The sequence below is a fragment of the Emys orbicularis genome, chromosome 8, assembly GCF_028017835.1.
Source record: "Emys orbicularis isolate rEmyOrb1 chromosome 8, rEmyOrb1.hap1, whole genome shotgun sequence".
Taxonomy (NCBI): domain Eukaryota; kingdom Metazoa; phylum Chordata; order Testudines; family Emydidae; genus Emys; species Emys orbicularis.
Genome location: NC_088690.1, coordinates 55,269,474 through 55,290,206, shown reverse-complemented (window position 1 = coordinate 55,290,206; position 20,733 = coordinate 55,269,474). Strand labels below are relative to the sequence as shown.

The following is a 20,733-nucleotide window of genomic DNA, read 5'->3' as shown; positions in this document are numbered from 1 at the left end:
CTGCTGAACAGAAATATTCCCCGCTGTTAGCCACGCGGTGGGGGGGAGGGGTGAAGTGATCATCCCAGAGAATTGGGTGTGGGGGGGAGGGGAGTTAGTCGGGGTTTGTGCTGCATGTTAACCCTGAAACCGCAGCCCCTCCTTTTACATTGCAAACCCATTTTAAATGGCCAACCCAACGTATGGTATGGGAAATGAGAGCGCTACTGTTTGAAACCATTCCCACGTTAAGAAGGTTAAAAAAGCCAAAAGACTCTGTCTTACCATGGCTGCCTGCAAGCCAAAATCTGTGGCCTAGCACTGCGTGAGTGATCTCTCACACCAAACCGGCAGGCCCTCAATATAAGAGGAAAAAATGCGACCTTGTAACGAAAGCACATGTGCTGTGTAATGTGAACAGCAAAATTTAACGTGAAAGAGTGTACCCATTGTTCTCTAAAATGTGTCTTTTTTAACCACCTCTCCCTTCTCCTCCACCAGCTGCAAATGTTTCTCCTTCACAGAGGCTAGTGAAGATTAGAAAGAGAAAACGGAGGACGCGGGATGACATGTTCACAGAGCTCCAGATGTCCTCCCACGCTGACAGAGCACAGCAGAATGCGTGGAGGCAGTCAATGACTGATTACAGAAAAGCACAATATGAACGAGAGGAGAGGTGGCGTGCTGAATCGCGGGATGAACAGAGCAAGTTGCGGGCTGAAGATGATAGGTGGCGTCAGCTTGCAGACAGAAGGCAAGAGTCGATGCTCCGGCTGCTGGAGCATCAAACTGATATGCTCCAGCGTATGGTTGAGCTGCAGGAAAGGCAGCAGGAGCAGAGACCGCCGCTACAGCCCCTGTGTAACCAACAGCCCTCCTCCCCAAGTTCCATAGCCTCCTCACCCAGACGCCCAAGAACACGGTGGGGGGGCCTCCGGCCACCCAGTCACTCCACCCCAGATGATTGCCCTAGCATCAGAAGGCTGGCCTTCAATAAGAGTTAAAGTTTTAAACTGCAGTGTGTCCTTTTCCTTCCCTCCTCCCCCACCCATCCCGGGCTACCTTTGCAATTATCCCCCTAGTTGTGTGATGAATTAATAAAGAATGCATGAATGTGAAGTAACAATGACTTTATTGCCTCTGCAAGCGGTGCTCGAAGGGGGGAGGGAAGGGGGGGGTGGTTGGCTTACAGGGAAGTAGAGTGAACCGGGGGGAGGGGGGCGGAGGGTTCATCAAGGAGAAACAAACAGAAGTTTCACACCGTAGCCTGGCCAGTCACAAAACTCGTTTTCAAAGCTTCTCTGATGCGCACCACGCCCTGCTGTGCTCCTCTAACCGCCCTGGTGTCTGGCTGCGCGTAATCAGCGGCCAGGCGATTTGCCTCAACCTCCCACCCCACCATAAATGTCTCCCCCTTACTCTCACAGATATTGTGGAGCGCACAGCAAGCAGCAATAACAATGGGGATATTCTTTTCGCTAAGGTCTGAGCGAGTCAGTAAGCTGCGCCAGCGCGCTTTTAAACGTCCAAATGCACATTCCGCCACCATTCGGCACTTGCTCAGCCTGTAGTTGAACAGGTCCTGACTCCTGTCCAGGCTGCCTGTGTACGGCTTCATGAGCCATGGCATTAAGGGGTAGGCTGGGTCCCCAAGGATCACGATAGGCATTTCAACATCCCCAACGGTTATTTTCTGGTCCGGGAAGAAAGTCCCTTCCTCCAGCTTTCAAAACAGAGCAGAGTGCCTGAAGACGCGAGCATCATGTACCTTTCCCGGCCATCCCACGTTGATGTTGGTGAAACGTCCCCTGTGATCCACCAGGGCTTGCAGCAGCATTGAAAAGTACCCCTTGCGGTTTATGTACTCGGTGGCTTGGTGCTCCGGTGCCAAGATAGGGATATGGGTTCCGTCTATGGCCCCACCACAGTTTGGGAATCCCATTGCAGCAAAGCCATCCACTATGGCCTGCACGTTTCCCAGAGTCACTACCCTTGATATCACCAGGTCTTTCATTGCCCTGGCAACTTGGATCACAGCAGCCCCCACAGTAGATTTGCCCACTCCAAATTGATTCCCGACTGACCGGTAGCTGTCTGGCGTTGCAAGCTTCCACAGGGCTATCGCCACTTGCTTCTCAACTGTGAGGGCTGCTCTCATCCTGGTATTCTGGCGCTTCAGGGCAGGGGAAAGCAAGTCACAAAGTTCCATGAAAGTGCCCTTACGCATGCGAAAGTTTCGCAGCCACTGGGAATCGTCCCACACCTGCAGCACGATGCGGTCCCACCAGTCTGTGCTTGTTTCCCGGGCCCAGAATCGGCGTTCCACGGCATGAACCTGCCCCAGGAACACCATGATTTCCACATTGCTGGGGCCTGTGCCTTGTGAGAGGTCTATGTCCATGTCAATTTCCTCATCACTCTCATCGCCGCGCTGCAATCGCCTCCTCGGCTGGTCCTGGTTTTGCTTTGGCATGTCCTGGCTCTGCATATACTCCAGGACAATGCGCGTGGTGTTCATAGTGCTCATAATTGCCGCGGTGATCTGAGCGGGCTCCATGATCCCAGTGCTAGCTATGGCGCCTGGTCTGAAAAAAGGCGCAAAACTAGTATCTGACGGACCAGGGGAAGGAGGGAGGGAGGGAGGGAGGGGCGAGTGACGACATGGCGTACAGGTACAGGGAATTAAAATCAACAAAGGTGGCTGTGCATCAGGGAGAAACACAAACAACTGTCACACAGAATGACCCCCCACAAAGATTGAACTCAAAACCCTGGGTTTAGCAGGCCGTTGATTTCACGGAGGGAGGGGGAAGCTAATGAATATAGAACAAATCTATTTTTTACATCTTAAGCTGGCAGCCGACGGTGCAGCATGACTGATAGCCACTGCAGTATGATGACGATGGATACCAGTCGTAATATACCATCTTCTACCAAAAGGCAAGGGGCTGCTGCTGTGTAGCAATGCAGCCCCACGTCTGCCAGCCCCACGTCTGCCAGCACCCAGATCGCCCTCGGCCTCTTCTGGATGCTTAGCAGAAAATACTGGGCGCTTGGCAGAAAATAGCATACTACGACTGATAGCCATCATCGTCAAGACAGTTCAATAGGACTGAGCATGTCTGCCCAGGTGCCCATGATCAACAGCCACTGCAGTACGATGACGACGGATACCAATCGTAATATACCATCTTCTACCAAAAGGCAAGGGGCTGGTGCAATGCAGCCCTACGGCTACCAGTCATGCTGCACCGTCTACCGCCAAAAGGCAGTTAGCTGCTGCTGCCGTGTAGCAATGCAGTCCCACGTCTGCCGGCACCCAGATGACATATGGTGACGCTGAGCTGAGCGGGCTCCATGCTTGCCGTGGTATGTTGTCTGCACAGGTAACCCAGGTAAAAAGGCGCGAATCTATTGTCTGCCGTTGCTCTGACGGAGGGGGAGGGGCCTGACGACATGTACCCAGAACCCCCCGCAACACTGTTTTGCATCATTCAGGCATTGGGATCTCAACCCAGAATTCCAATGGGCGGCGGAGACTGCGGGAACTGTGGGATAGCTACCCATAGTGCAATGCTCCGGAAGTCGACACTAGCCTCGGTACTGTGGACGCGGTCCGCCGACTAGAGCACTTAGAGCATTTTATGTGGGGACACACACAATCGGCTGTATACAACCGATTTCTATAAAACCGGCTTCTATAAATTCGACCTAATTTCGTAGTGTAGACATACCCTTCGTTATACTGAAATATATCTGGAATAATGCCAGTGAACTCATTGGAGTTATGCAACTCACACCAGTGTTCTAAGCCATTTATTTTAGATGTCCAAGTATGGACTTAGGAGCCTAAATTTAGCCATCCATTTTAAGTGCTGTATGAGGCAGCGCATTGGGCTTGTTCCACTGTGGTTGTTGCTATGCAATGCTCTGTTTCACCATTTGTCACAGTAACTGCAGCATCTACTAGTTTATCCACCCAAGACTAAAAGCTCCTTCCTGAAGGAGGGGAAAAGCATACTAAAGAGATTCTCCAAGAGTTTCAGGTAGCTGGTGTTCCATTCTCTCGTTGGGGGTTGGAGCATTGCAGTGGGGCAAGGAAAAGGTTTTCAAGCCCCAGAGGCTAAGGAGTCTTGCGGAAATCTGACACCAACCTTACGCATCCTGGAGGTGGGCCTGCTCCTCTGTGCTGTTCTCTAGGCTCCCCTCCCCACCAGTAGAATGGCAGTGGTGTTAAACCTGAGCCCTAGGTTCCGATCCCACATCCAGTGCACATTTTGGAAAGGGGACGACAATGATGCCTTCCATGTGAATTTCTGCCCAGAGGGGAACACAATGTGTAAAGTGGCAGATCCTCACCTTCATCTCTTCCCTGGAACTTGCAATACCCAAGATGCAGTAGGTTCTTGTGGCAGAGCTTCTGCAGGCTCCTGGGAAGCTCACCATGTTTCTAAACTGATGCTCCCTACTTCTGTTGTTTTCAGGGCTTGTTCCAACCCTTGCTCTTCTGTGCATACTTTGCCATGGAGAGGGGTGGCTGGCACCAAGTAGTAGACCTAAAATTTATTTTAGGCTTTTGATTCTTAGGCTAGCCATTTGTCACTATAATTTGGAAATACAGGTGCTCTCTCTACTCCCTGGATTTTACATTAAAGCATTTTTAATATAAAATTGCAGACAATGAGATGCAAAGGCCTATAGAAAGTTTTGGAACCAGTCAAACCCTGCAGTCCGTATTTACTGCCACTGTTGACAATGGCATCTTTTCCTGAGTAAAGGATATCAGGATTTGGCCCACCAGTAGTTTTACTGAGCTAGGGCTATGGCAAGCCCAGTGGGAGCTGGCGCTATGCTCAGAACCAAAACAAAGGTTTTGGATGATAGGTGGAGAGCTGGGGAAGATGTGGAGGGTGAGAGTAGCTCATTAAGGCTGTAAACATAAGCTTGTTTTCCCCCAAATATCCTTTATTGCTCAACAGATTTAAGCTGCATAAATGAGTAAAATGTTTTTTCTTATCCTCATTTCAAAATTAAAATTGTATATCTTTCACAACAATTTTTTTTTATGATTACAGTATTACTAGGCTTGGCAGAGTTTGGTTTTGTACAAATTTTTTGACAACATTTATTTTTCAGCATTTTCTTATCTATTTAATTTTTCACAATTGTGAGAAACTATGGAGGTGGGATTTGGACAATAATTATTGTGACAGACCCAGACCAGTTGGGAACAGCAGAGTAGCAGAAGGGAGATATACTGGCCACTGGATAAGTAGTTTTCTGTTCCCTGAGTGACCAGAGCAGGGGTGCTCCAGGCTAATAGACCACCTGACTCCAATTAACCTGCTAAGAGTCAGGTGAGGCAGTTAAGCACCTGACTCTAATTAAGGCCCCCCTCTCAAGCCAGGGGGAGCCAGAGGAGAGGAACTGGGAGCAAGAGGTGTGCAAGAAGCTGAGCGTGAGTAGGCGTACTGCTGGAGGACTGAGAAGTACAAGCGTTATCAGACATCAGGAGGAAGGTCCGGTGGTGAGGACAAAGAAGGTGTTGGGAGGAGGCCATGGGGAAGTAGCCCAGGGAGTTGTAGGTGTTGTGCAACTGTACCAGGAGGCACTCTAAACAGCTGCAGTCCACAGGGCCCTGGGCTGGAACCTGGAGTAGAGGGTGGGCCCGGGTTCCTCCCATACCTCCCAACTCCTGATCAAACACAGGAGGAATTGTCCTGGACTATAGCTTATACCAGAGGGGAAGGTCTCTGGACTGTTTCCTGACCCACAGGGTGAATCTGTGAAGCTAGCAAATCCGCCAATAAGTGCAAGACCCACCAAGGTAGAGGAGGAACTTTGTCACATTATTTAATGAGTACATGTTGAGATTCAAAAAGCTGAAGCTATATAACTGTTAGAGCACAAATTGTCAACATCACACATCAGAATAAACAAAGTAAATATCCTTAAATCAAACTCTAGGTTTTCAAGCAGTATGTTTCTTACCTTGCCTGTCTGTAAATTTTGATTCTTATTGCTGGAAATATTTTTTCATTGTACAGTGAAATTGACATTTACGATAAAAATCTAATACTTCCAAGCCGAAGTATTACTATTGGCTACTGTGGTACTTCACTCTACTGTTGCACTGTTTTTTATATTCTATATCTAAGCCTCTTTTCAAACACCTCCTAATGGCCCAGCTGGAGAAGTTGTTACCAGCTTGCAAACTGCTCCCCCTCATGGTAAATCACCCATTTTGAAAACACCCACCTTACGGTATGGAAAGAAACAGGTGCAATTCAAGTTTCACTGAGCAATAGCAACTGAAAACCTCCTAGTAGGTATCTCCCTGGGGAATTTTTAATTAGCCAGATAATATTTCATTTCCTGCAATCTAGATAGCACATTTAAAAAATTTCAAAACCATAAAATATATTGTGTGACAGCATGAACCTCTGCAGCGGGATCTGGAGGCACTAGACAGAAAGCAATTGGAAACTAGTGCAGTTATTAATGTAGTCAGTACCAACAGGGAAAAGAAGGTATTTTACCTGCAAAATCATTACAATGGGAAGGGACAGAAACATTGTAGAGCCCAATCCTGCAAACACTTGTTACAGGCCTTGTTACACTGGTGGCAGCATGTAGAGTTCACCTAGCTACATACAGCAGTGAAAAGCAGGCTGCGTCCACACTGCGGTGTGTAGCTACACACAGCGGGGAAAGGCTCTGGCAGGAAGGAGGCAGCGGGGAAAGGCTCTGCTGCTGGAGGGGAAAGGTTCCAGCAGCAAGATCCTACACTTCTAAAAATAGCAGTGCATGTGTGAGAGGCACAGCTCGGGCAAGTAAAGAGCTGAGTAGGGTGTATATACAGCTGTAGAGAGCAGTGTAGGGGTCTGACTTGATGTCTTTACTTGCCAAAGCAGTGCCTCACTAGCTACACAGCTATTTACACCTGTGCTAGGGTGATGTGCAGTGTACATCAGCCACTGTAAGTGTAGACATAGCCAATGAGTAGGTTGTTTACTACTTAATCCCACTGACTTCAGTGAAACTTCTCACAACAGTAAGCACTATGTTCCCCAGATCTTGCAAAGACTTACACAGGTGCTCAACTATAAGCACAGCAAGTGGTCCTGTGGGATTGCTCAGTGCATGAAGTTAAAACACCAGCATAAGTCTTTGCAGGATTGGGGCCCATGCTCATTGACTGGCATTAGCAGGATTGGGCTCTCATTTTGTAACTACATTGCAAACTATTTTCACTTGCAGTGGAAATTCACTGCATAGACCATTGAATAAATTCGGTGTACATGCTTTGTGTCTGTTTACAGATATAAATGAGATTTTTTTTTTTTACTCAAGGTTACCTTCAAACAACTTTCATTTTCTCACTACCTCCACCATCCTCAAAAGCCACCATGGACAAAGAAAGGGAGATTCTATTGTACCTGAATTTCATTGCCAGTTATCATTTCCCAAGACCCATAGTGGCCTTTCTCCTGACGGAAGAACTGGACGGCTTCTAAAAATGCCTGCGTGTCAAACGTGGTCTGCTTGAGAAAATCTAAAGAAAAAAGAAATAACAAAGTTAATTGACTGGTAAACGAGTGCTGAGTGTTTTTAAAGATCTTTTCTGATTTAATTTTATATATTTCTACTCAAGCTCTAATTTCTGAATGCTTTGGCACAATCTCCTTTCAGGCCTTGTCTAGACTAGAATTTAGAGGTGTGATGTTAGCTCTTGCATGCTAACACACTTAAAAAGTCTAGTCCTTAATTATTTAATTTACCCATTTCTTCGTTATGATACATATAGAAAAAATTACCTTGACAAACTCCTAACTACTCTGCCTAGGATAAAAGGTATGTTAAAGTTAGCATGTGTTAGCTAGCATAATGAAGAGTGTAATGTTAGCACATATTAGCTCTTGTATGCTAACCTGCTTAAAAAGTCTAGTGTACACAAGCTATTCATGCGTGTTAAGACTAACAACCATCTTAACACATTTTGAGAGCAGTGTGCCTTGTCTACACTAGACTTTTTAAGTGTGTTAGCACATATTAGCTCTTGCCTGCTAACATTACACTCTTCATTATGCTAGCTAACACATGCTAACTTTAACATACCTTTTATCCTAGGCAGAGTAGTTAGGAGTTTGTCAAGATAATTTTTTCTATATGTATCATAATGAAGAAATGGGCAAATTAAATAATTAAGCATCTCCTTTTTTCATGTTTTACCTGCAAAGACTAGTTCTATAAAAACAGTCTATTATTCAAGATTATTTGCTGAACACTTTATACAGACATATCCTGTCAGGTAACTATCCATTGCCACTATTGCTTAGACCTGCAGTTCACGGCCACGCTGGCTTCCATCTGTTGCTACATGAGAAGGAGTCCCGGGGAGGTTTTAGTGCACAAAAGGGGGCTGTGGTATGGACAAGGTTGAGAACCACTGGTTTGGAGTATTTGCTCTTTGTAAACTGTAGATGATCAGTCACAGAGTGCAAGTTACATCACATGCTATTTTCTCTGCTCTCTGTCCAATCCCACAAACCACTTTCAAGATAGCTGCAATGGACTGTTCTGTCATGAATACATCAGTTACTTAGGTCCATTGGCTGTTCCCTTCACATGGGAGATACAAATAGTGCAGCTCTCTCACTGGAGTAGCAGCCATTTAGTGGATGTATTTTCTCCAGGACCTATGGGAAACATTACACCTTCTCTAGCCCTGGAGAAATCCCATAGTACAGTCCAACTGCTTGAGCTGTGTCCTTGGATAGGGGTCTGGGCCTAAGACAGCACTTTGCCAAGATTCTTTGAGAACCAGAAGAGCTGTGGCCTTCTCAATGGATAAGTACCACTTCTGTGAGGATTACCATCTTGAGGAGATTATGAAGCTGCATTACTTAGTTCCCCCTTTTCAAGACAGGATACTTTCAGCATAAATAGTTCTAATCCTAATGTGCACATAGGGGTGGGGGACAAGAGATGTGAATAAGAGGAAGGGGAAGAATGTTTATTCCACTGAAATTAGTTTTGCTCGTGTTGTTTTAAGACAATATTTATAAATGAGATTTATGAGGAAGGCCAGGGAATGAATACATGAGTCTTGTCTGTAAAATCTCTCATATGAATGTATGCTGCTTTTCATCTGTGTAGGAAACTTCTATGGATTAGTGGGGGCTCTGCACATGCACCAATGGCAGACCACATAGCTCATACAAATGAGCTTGGAAAAAAAGAAATAGAGACAACCTAAGGATTTTTTAAAAATGAAACCAGAGTTAAGCTATGACACTTAAAGGGTCCCCAAAATCAGTAGATTCACAGCAAAGGTCCTTATAGACCCTGAAGTGTCTCTGGGTTAAGGCCACTCCAGGAGACAAACTCTTTTCCCCTGTTGGTGCATCTTAATCATGGGAATAACCTAACCAGTTTGGAGAAGACTGCCCAGAACTGGAATGGGACTATTTTTGAGTGTTGAAAACATTTGGTTAACATTTCCCATTACTTCTCCTCATTTTCTTCCAAGGTTGGAGAATGAAAGTGCTGATCTGCTATGACGAGACTGTTCTCACGCTATTTCTAGCCCTGTTTTGCACACTGTTGTGAGGGAGCATGGCCTCCTTCCGAGACTGACAGGGAGAGACGGCCATGGACCACTACACAGACAATGAGGTTCAGACAGACAGCTAAGTTTTTGGATGCCAATCTAAACTAAACATGAACTCTGAACCATCTGGGGTCCCCTTATAGTAATACACAGTCATGTCTGCACAGTGCCTAGCACAACAGGGCCATGAATCTTGCCATTACTGCATTATAAATAATAACAATACGTTGCGATCTTGTATCAAAGCCACTATGGAAGAGCAAAGACCTTTACAACTGTTAAGTTTACACTCAGCAAAACTGAGGAGAGGGTGTGGGGAAAGTGTTTAAGCCACCTTTCCACATCTGTGCACCTGAGTCATATACAGCCTGAAACAGCCCCTGGCATAATGAAGAACAGCCCTAAGCTGCTCTAAATTACATCATCAGCAGCAAATCTGGTGGGGCATGCTGCTCTGTGCCCACATCTGAAATGCCAGCTCTCTGTCCCCTACACCAAGATGGGGAGCAGAGAGTATAGAACCAGCTGTGCCAACATTGTACAACCTAATGGTTCCCCTGCAGCAGGGGGACTCCTTGGCTGTCCCTTAAGGGTAGCCCTTGCCATGTACCAGAACTGGGGCAGAGGATTGAGCACTAATGGCCCAATTCTGCATACTTTATTCATTCAAACCGTTCACTGAAAGTAACAGGAGTTGCAGATGGGTAAGTTCTGCATGCTTTGGCTCTAATTAGTAAAGCCTCACAATACCACTAAGAGATAGTAGGGAAGTATTATCCCTATTTTACAATTAGGGCTGGTCTACACTGCGGGGGGGAGTCGATGTAAGATACGTCGACTTCAGCTACGCTATTCCCGTAGCTGAAGTTGCGTATCTTATTTTGACTTACCTCGGGTCCTCACAGCGCGGGATCGACAGCCGCAGCTCCCCCGTCGACTCCACTACCGCCGCTCGCCCTGGTGGAGTTCCGGACTCGACGGGAGCGCGTTCGGGGATCGATATATCGCGTCTAGACGAGACGCGATATATTGATCCCCGATAGATCACTACCCGCCGATTCGGCGGGTAGTCTGGACGTACCCTTAGTCTGGGGCCCAGAAAGGTCAAGCAACATGGCCAAGGTCATACAGTGGGTTAGTATCAGAAATGGTAATAGACCCCAGGTTTCCCCAGACCTGTGCAAGCCTCTATATAATTCACTAATCATGACTGCAACTAACTACATGAACTTTAACACTGTCCCAGTCAGGATTCCAACCATTTCTCTGTTTCCACAACCTTGGCTTATAAAAATTGTTGTCACAGCTTACATACCAAGATATTAAAACTGTAGGGTAACAATACATTTCATACAATTAATTCTATTTTGTTGGCTGAAAAATTAAGGACGTGTCAGGCCTACAAGCTTTTTTTAGTATAAAAATTAATCATTTTGACCACAAGGGGGCCAGACTGTGCTGCTTGTATTTTAGATGGATTTGGCTAGAAGAAGTCAGAACTGTAATTGTTGCGACGCTGGGATTCTGACTCACATGTTTTCATTTTTAACAGCTGTGGTCATTTCCAACCAAAAGGGAAAAAGGGATGAGCCGAAGGGATGGTACTTGGATGGTGCAGATGTGACAACAGGCTAGTGGTGATGGGACTCTGCTCTCTAGAATTTAGAGTTGTCATTTCCTAACTTAACAAGAGAATTTATACTCTCTGTCCAGAGGTCTCTCTGACCCCAGTGAAAAAGAGGAAGGTGGGATGGTTGAGAGGGAAAATAACAATTCAATCGGGAAACATATATAAAGCAACAAGTACAATACTGTCCCAATCATGCTGTCCTTTGTGTACTAGGCAGTAGAGGAGTAGAATGCAATTGCACCAGCCCTATGAAAAGCTGCATAGAGTACAGGGAAAGGCAGTGCTATTATGCACCTTTTGGGCTTGATTCTCCAGGGCCTTGCACTTCATGCAGTCATTTACACCTGTGCAGATTGTGTGCAACCTCTACCATTCTGATTCAGTGCAGTTTTACATTCACTTTGAATAGATGTGAGTGACTGCTCAAAGTGAAAGGCACTGGGGAACCAGGACTTGTGTGTGCTGTACTGTGCAAAATTCAGTCAGAGTGAGGCACACAGGTCCCGGGTACTGTCAGAAAAGGGGGCATTGTCTGAGAACCTTTGAGGTGTGGTCAAGCCCAGAAGGAGCTGCACTGTGTGACTCCCATGATTTCAGTAAGGGACCCATGCTCATGCACTTGTCTGTGGGCAAGAGTGCTTAGGCTAGATAGCTGCAAATATCATAGAATCGTAGGACTGGAAGGGACCAAGAGAGGTCATCTACTCCAGTCCCCTGCATCCACGGCAGGACTAAATATTATCTAGACCATCCCTGATGGGTGTTTGTCTAACCTGTTCTTAAAAATCCCCAATGATGGAGATTCCACAACCTCCCTAGGCAATTTGTTCCAGTGCTTAACCATCCTGACAGGAAGTTTTTCCTAATGTCCAACCTAAACCGTTCTTGCTGCAAATTAAGCCCATTGCTTCTTCTCCTATCCTCAGAGGTTAAGGGGAATGATTTTTCTCCCTCCTCCTTGTAACAACCTTTTATGTACTTGAAAACTGTTACCCTGTCCCCCCTCAGTCTTCTCTTCTCCAGACTAAACAAATCTAATTTTTGCAATCTTCCCTCATAGGTCTTCTCTGGACTATCTCTAATTTGTCCACACTTTTCCTGAAATGTGGCACCCAGAACTGTACACAATACTCCAGTTGAGGCTTAATCTGCCCAGAGGAGAGCGGAAGAATTACTTCTTGTGTCTTGCTTACAACACTCCTGCTATTACAGCCCAGAATGATGTTTGCTTTTTTTGCAACAGTGTTACACTGTCAACTCACATTTAGCTTGTGATCCACTATGACTAAGGCTGCGTGTCTGTCACGGAAGTCATGGATTCCGTGACTTTCCATGACTTCTGCAGTGGCCAGTGCTGGCTCAGGGGCTACCTAAGCCAGGCAGCCCCTAGGCCAGCAGCAGCAGCAGTTTGGGTGTGTGGGAGGAGGCTCAGGGCTGGGGCAGGGGGTTGGGAGCAGGGCAGTGCTTACCTCAGGGGAAGGGGGCTCCCCGGCTCCCATTGGCAGGTCCCTGCAGCTCCTAGGTGGAGAGGCCAGGAAGCGCCGTGTGCTGCCTGCACCTGCAGGCACCACCCCTGCACCCGCAGGCACCACCCCTGCAGCTCCCACTGGCTGCAGTTCCCGGCCAATGGGAGATGTGGAGCCAGCACTTGTGGTGGGAGCAATGCGCAGAGCCCCCCTGGCTGCCCCTCCCCCTAGAAGCTGCAGGGACCTGCTGGTCGGAGCCAGGTAGGGAGCCTGCCAGCCCCGCCAACCCTCCCCAGCAACAGCAGGGGTCCCGGACCCCCCCACCCCCCCAAGCATGGGTCCCGGGCTGTGTGCCACTGCCCGCACCCATCACCACCAGCGGGGGTCCCAGGCTGCGTGCTGTCACCTCCCTCCCCCCCAGCATCTGCGGTGCCTCCGGCCCACTCCCCCAGAGCACCCGCGGCCCCCCAGCTCAAGTTTTAGTTAGGGGTATATAGTAAAAGTCATGGACAGATCATGGGTCGTGAATTTTTTTTATTGCCCGTGACCTGTCCATGACTTTTACTAAAAATACTTGTGACTAGAACATAGCCTTAACTATGACCCCCAGATCCCTTTCTGCAGTACTCCTTCTTATGTAGTCATTTCCCATTTTGAATGTGTGCCACTGATTGTTCCTTCCTAAGGAGAGTACTTTGCATTTGTCCTTATTGAACTTGATCCTATTTACTTCAGACCATTTCTCCAGTTTGTCCAGATCATTTTGAATTTTAATCCTATCATCCAAAGCACTTGCAACCCCTCCCCGCGTAGTATCTCTTCAAACTTTGTAAGTGTACTCTCTATGCCATTATCTAAATCACTGATGAAGATATTGAACAGAACTGGACCCAGAACTGATTCCTGCGTGACCCCACTCAATATACCCTTCCAGCTTGACTGTGAACCAGTAATAACTACTCTCTGGGAATGGTTTTCCAACCAGTTATGCGCACACCTTATAGTACAGATGTGGGCAAACTACAGCCCGTGGGCCACATCCAGCCTGCAGGACCATCCTGCCCGGCACTTGAGCTCCTGGCCGGGGAGGCTAGCCCCCGGCCCCTCCCCTACTGTCCCCTCTCCCCTGTAGCCTCAGCTCGTCATGCTGCCAGCGTTCTGGGCGGCGAGGCTGCGAGCTCCTGCTGGGCAGCACGGCGGCGTGGCTGGCTCCGGCCAGGTGGCACGGCTGTCAGTCCTGCTGTTCTGACCGGCAAGGGGGTGGGGAGCGGGGGGGCTGGATAAGGGGCAGCGGGTCCTGGGGGCAGTCAGGGGATAGGGAGCAGGGGGCGGTTGAATAGGCATGGGAGTCCCGGGGTGCCTGTCGGGGGCGGGAATGTGGATAGGGGTCGGGGCAGTCAGGGGACAGGGAGCAGGGGGGGTTGGATAAGGGGTGGGCTCCTGGGGGGGTGGTTAGGGGTGGGAGATCCCGGGAGGGACGGTCAGGGGACAAGAAGCAGGAGGGATTGGATGGGTCGGGGTTCTGAGGGGCCAGTCAGGGGGCGGGAAGTGGGAGGGGGCGGATAGGGGGTGGGGGCCAGGCTGTTTGGGGAGGCACAGCCTTCCCTACCCGGCCCTCCATACCGTTTCAGAACCCCGATGTGGCCCTCAGGTCAAAAAGTTTGCCCACCCCTTTATAGTAGCTCAATCTACTGTTGTATTTTCCTAGTTTGTTTATGAGAAAGTCATGCAAGACAGTATCAAAAGTCTTACTAAAGTCAAGATATTCCACATCTACTGCTTCCCCCTATCCTCAAAGCTTGTTATCCTGTCAAAGAAAGCTAGTAGGTTGATTTGTTCTTGACAAATCTATGCTGACTGTTACTTATCACCCTATTATCTTCTAGGTATTTGCAAATTGATTGCTTAATTATTTGCTCCATTATTTTTCCAGGTACTGAATTAAGCTGACTAGTGTGTAATTCCCCAGGTTGTCCTTATTTCCCTTTTTATAGATGGGCACTATATTAATACTTCCATATTTCACAGTGGTGCTGGGAAGATAAATTCATTAATCACTGTGATGTACTCAGATACTCTGGTGATTAGGGTCATATAAGTATCTAGACAGATACTTCAAACCTGACTAAGGATTTTTCTACACTTGGAAATTAACCAAAATAGCAATTCTAGAATGATTAATATAGTGTCCTTTTATTACAGATTAAGCTAAAAGGAGGGTTGGGGAAGCCCTTTTATTGCAGAATAAGTGTCCACATTGAGGCCTATACTGAAATAATTATTTCAGAATAATTAATCCATAATAGCAATTTCAGTAAATTTCCTAGTATAGACAAGCCCTGATTCTTAGTAGCCATTGCAGATGGGAGTGCTTGCTAATGGTACTTTCCTTTTATAAACTTAACCTGAAAGCAATTCATTAGTACATTCTCTGCTACAAAGCTCCTTTTCAAGGGATGGAAAGCCATCTGTAAGTAATATGACACCTCACATTTCTCCTGAAATTTGCATGTCTCACAAAGGCATTTTTGAGTTCATTCAAAGCATCAGATAGGTGTGTGCAATGAATCTTGTATCTGGTGAACAGAACGAGCTTCCAATGTAAATCCCTCTGAGAACTCTGAAGAGAGATTCATAAACTCAACCCTAAATTCGTCAAAATAGTACACGGGGGATTAGCCAGAGGACACCCATTAATATTGGGAACTGCATGGCTGAATCCTTTGGTACTCCATTGTAAATGTAGGGGTACACAGATACTAGTCAAAATACTGACAAACTTTTCTGAGCACCCCATGGGCTTGACTATGAGAGGTGATAAGTACCCATCCATAGCTCCCACTGACTTTAGTTGAAAATGGGGATACTCAGTATGTCTAAAAATCAGGTCCCTGTAGGTGTCATAACAATTCAGTTCAAACTGCTTCTATTTATGTGTGTATTGTAACAGATTATATGCTCACAGTTTTGGTTCTGTGACTATTGTTCAGAGGCAGACTGCTCAGACAAGCATTGGTGTTTTGATTTGCTTAGATGCTGGTTTTCTTAAACAGGAATTACAGAAATGCAGCCATCTCTGAAACAAAGTGTGGCTCCTATTTTACACCACCTAACACTACACCACAGTTTAGAACAAGTGAATAATTCTATATCCAGTTTAAAGTACCTGACAGTGTCTTTCTGAGTGATTAGTATGAATATAAGGCCATTCTAGGCTAAGTCATTGCACCAACAAAAGAACCGTTAACCTGGTTATAAGACAACACAGCAATGCGAGTAGGAGTTTGAAGAAAGCCAATGAATTTTTGGCAATTTAACAAATGCAATGGCAACAACTAAGTTCTCAATCAGCAGAACTCACTCTTCATTCTGTACTTGTATGCAGTTGCATGGAAAAACCTATGTTTGGGGAGGTGAGTGAAACTCCTAAGGGACTAGAAGTGTTTCCTCGGCTCTTGCCAGGACTTTGATTAAATGTGATAACCAGATAGCAATATATTTCCACCTATCAAAATATATTAGGCAGTTTCGTCTACTGAGACTAAAAAGCTTCGTGGCTTTGTTTTGGATCTTCATTCATTCTGCAGTGCTGACACTCACTGACTCATGCCCTTTGGAAGCACCATTACTTTTCTAAACTGTACAGCTAGCCAAGCACTGTATTCAGGATACTTTGGGATGTGTGAAAACTGAACATGTCATTCATCAAAACAAACAGATCATTTCTTTTGCAATACTGTAAATGCTATTCTCCAATATGGAAAAGAAAGACCTCCCAGGTTGCCCTTCCTTACAATAGAAGTTTAATAAATATAATATAATATAATATAATTATAATAGAATATATTAATTAATTAAATAAATAAACATTATAATTAAAATTAATACAGACTTTACACTTCTAGTACTTTTTGCTTGAGGATCTCAAAGTGCTTTACAAATGTTAGCTAAATCTCTAAGGAAAGTTTTTTTTAAAAAGTTTAACTGACAGGGAAACAGGCCCAGAGAAGTTAGGTGACATGCCTGAGAATAGGTAGGAGTCCAAGACTTTGCTTCCCGTGGGGGTAGTCTGCTTCAGCCTAGTGCATGGATGATTGGCAATTAAGAGACCATTAAGCTAGGCAGACTGCCTACTATAAAGGAGTCAACGACCTAAGGCCACTACACACAGGTGAGCATGTTTGGGTCCAATCATCAAATCGCCGCATAAAGCAATGGCAAAAGGCAACAGTCCAAGCTGCAGTAGGACACAGGTCAGGCAAGGCAGCTACAGACTCAGGACAGTGGTGGAGACAAAACCAAAGACAACTGCGGAGTAGATGCAGACAGCTGGCACACATGGGGCCCAGGCCACGGGACGGCTAAACATGTGGGGCCAAGGCCAGGACCAGGAGAACATAGAGCTTCTGCCCTCAGCTTGCCTGATGTAAGAGAGTCAGAAGAAACAAGGTATATGAACAATACAGAGCATCAACAGGACACCATTGTGACACAAAGGCCCATTAGTGGTTCACTACTCTGTGTCTACAACTCGTCAGGCCTGAAATGCTCATTACACCCACCTCACTATGGTTATAATCTGTATCTAAAAGGAGTCATGTAATACACTGTGGTCCCGCACTCGCAACGCCACACGTCGCCTGAGGAAGTGCATAGGCTGCCACTGGGAGTGGTGTGAGGAGTGCCAGGAGCTGGAGTCCAGGTGCCGCAGATCAGGTCCGACGACAACACCATCGTCATCCCGAGTGCTAGGGGCTTGCTGGAGAGGACCCTGAAGGCTGCCGTCCACTCGCTGTATGTGGAAACCCTAAAGCGTAAACCGGACCAGGGTAAAGCCTTTGAGTTGACCAGCAAGTGGGACGCCAGCAACCACTTCCCCGCCGGGGGCGGCTTCACCCGTTTTGCCGACTGGCGGTTCATCCACCGTGCCCGGCTCAACTGCGTCCCGCTCAACGGAGCCGTCCGCCACAGGAACCGAGACAAGCGTTGCAGGAAGTGCAGCTACTCCAACGAGACCCTGCCCCATGTCCTGTGCAGCTGCAAACCCCACTCCAGAGCCTGGCAGCTGCGCCACAACGCCATCCAGAACCACCTGGTGAAAGCCATCACACCACGCCTGGGGGAGATCTCCGTGAACTGCGCCATCCCCGGTACTGACAGCCAGCTATGACTTGACATCGTCGTCACCGACAAGGCCCAGAAAAAGATCATCCTCGTCGACATCGCGGTCTCCTTTGAGAACAGGACCCCGGCATTTCACGAAGCCTGAGCTCGTAAGCTGGAAAAGTACGCCCCCGTGGCAGACACCCTGAGAGCGAAGGGCTACGAGGTGCAGATGGACGCCCTGATCGTCGGAACCTTGGGCGCCTGGGACCCCTGCAACAAGTGTGTGCCGCGGACCTGCAGGTTCGGTCGATGCTACGCACGGCTCATGCGGCGCCTCATGGTCTCAGACACCATCCGATGGTCCAGGAACATCTACATCGAACACATCACCGGCCACCAATAGTACCAGGAGGCGTGAGCAGGAGTGACATTGTTCTTCGACTATGAGAAAGGGACCAAGAGACTTTCTCCACTGGATCATATGAACTGGAACCATCAGGGCCGCCCGGGGGGGGGGGGCAAGTGGGGCAATTTGCCCCAGGCCCCGCAGGGGCCCCCACGAGAGTTTTTCAGGGCCCCCTGGAGCAGGGTCCTTCACTCGCTCCAGGGGCGAGCTTCTTCCGCTCCGGGTCTTCGGCTGCAATTCGGTGGCGGGGGGTCCTTCCGCCCCGGGACCCACCACTGAAGTGCTGGGTCTTCGGCGGCGGGGGCATGAGGTGTTTTATGAAAACCTCTGACACACTGGTGATTAATAGAATAGTAAAATGTCCGTATTAGAACTTTATAAAGAATTACGGATACTCATTGATATTAGGCTTTACAGTCTGTGTCCAAACAAAGGGAAAGCAGGACTCTCTCAGAGAGGATTAAACATCACAGCTATTTACCTGTCTCCTGTGTAAATTAAGCATGATGGAATCAAAACAATGGAAGCCCCATTTACGTACAGGGGGATGGGAAGCCCACAGAAAGGGAAAAACAGTATGAGATCATCCTGCCTCGTCAAACAAAGTCAATGAACTTTGCAAGGTATAAGCAAAGACAGAAGCCATCTTTGACATCCATCACTAGACAGACACAAGGGAACAGAGCTCTTGCAAGCTGAGAAAGATGGGTCCTACAACAAAGAGGGGGTGGGATTAAATCCTTGGGAACTGAATATAGATGAGAAACCTGCTTAGGTGAAGTTCTTTCCCCTACGAAGACAAGGGAAGCCAGCATCTTGTACTTCTGTGGAAGGTCCTGACTTAGGGAAAGTCAGTCATGTCTGGAAAGAAGGAAGGTTGGTGAGCAAAACTATCTTGAACAAAGCCTGTACCTTGCTAGGTTAAGTTTTAGACTTTTAGATGCATGTTTTCCCTTTTATTTGCTTGTAACCCTTTCTAACTTTATTCCTTTTTCTTGGCATCACTTATCCTATGTCCTTTTGTTAATAAATTTGTTTTATTTTTACTATAAACCAATTCAATGCTGCATTTGAAGGGAAGGAATTACTCACTTTATGCAGTAACTACAGTTCTTCAAGATGTGTGTTCCTATGGGTGCTCCACTTCAGATGCGCATCTGCATCTTGAGACCCTGATTGGAGATTTTCAGTTAGTTGTGTCCGTTTGGCCTGTGTATGTGCCTTATGCCTCCTCTTACTGGACACCAAGACTATATAGGGATGTATGGGTGAACCACACTCATTTTCTTTTCTACCCAAATGTTCCCTAGGGAACAGTCTAAAGCAAAGGGGAAGAATGGCAGGTAGTGGTGCACCCATAGGAGGACACATCTCAAAGAACTGCAGTTGCTGCACAAAGTGAGTAACCCCTTCTTCTTTGAGTCATGTCCCTATGGGTGCTCCACTTCAGGTGACTTCCAAGCAGTATCTCCAGATGGAGGAGGGAGCTTTGGGACAGAGTCCAGAACTGAAGATAGAGCTGCACAACCAACTGCTGAATTGGATTCGACAGCATGGGGATCAGGGCGTAATGTTTAGAAAATGTATATATTGAAGCCCATGTAGTGGCAATGCATATATCTCAGATACTAGCACACTCTTAAGTAACACCGTAGATGTTGCCTGTGATCTGGTCAAATGTGCTATCACCCTCTGGAGGGAATGAATGCCTGCAGTATCGTAACAAGCAATAAAACACCCAGATATCTATCTTGATAGTCTCAGAGCAGAGATCATGGACCTCTTGGATCTATCTGCAAAGGAGATGAACAGCCTAGGTGACTTTCTAAATTGCTTGGTCTCATCTAAGTAGAAAGCAAACACCTTCAAACAGGCAGGGTATGGAAACAGAACCCTGCAGAGAAGTTTGTGGCTTAGGAGGGAAAAAAACACTCGTAGATTAATGGATTGATTATAGTGGAACTTCAATAAAACTCTAGGTAAGAATTTAGGGTGGGGACATAAAGAGACCTTGTCCTTGTAGAATACCATAAAGTGGGGAATCTGCCATCAAGGCTCCAATCTCCCTGAACCTATGGGCTAACATTATGGCTACTACAAAGGCCATCTTCATAGACATATAGAGCAGAGAAGAGGTTGCCATTGGTTTAAATGGAGGTCTCATTGAGTACCAGATTGAGATCCCAGATTGGGGTGGAGCATCTAATCTGCAGGTAGAGATTCCCCAAACCCTTAATAAACCTAGACAATACTGGGTGAGCATATATAAAGAATCCTTCTGCCGGAGGATGAAAGGCTGATATTGCAGCCAAATGGACCTTAATTGAACTAACTGAACTGAACTAATCGAACAAATAATCCAGGATGACTGAAAATGGCATCAAATCAGGCAGGAGGCAGCAATGACAACACCAGTGGAAGAATCACTTCAGGTAAGTATTGTGGATTCTTTCTACTATTCAGTAACACCTGTTGTACCTCTGTAGAACAGGAGGATTCTAACCCTGTGAATCATCGAGGAACCCTTAGGTGG

General features: G+C 46.9%; 1 protein-coding gene across 1 annotated transcript in view; it reads right to left on the bottom strand.

Moving 5' to 3' along the window:
• The window catches only part of NIBAN1 (niban apoptosis regulator 1), a 123,640-nt gene that overhangs the window by 24,631 nt on the left and 78,276 nt on the right, over positions 1–20,733 (bottom strand). Inside the window, exon 6 of the mRNA XM_065409902.1 lies at positions 7,419–7,534. Within this exon, the coding sequence (XP_065265974.1) occupies positions 7,419–7,534 (116 nt within the window). The remainder of the gene's footprint in view (positions 1–7,418; positions 7,535–20,733) is intronic.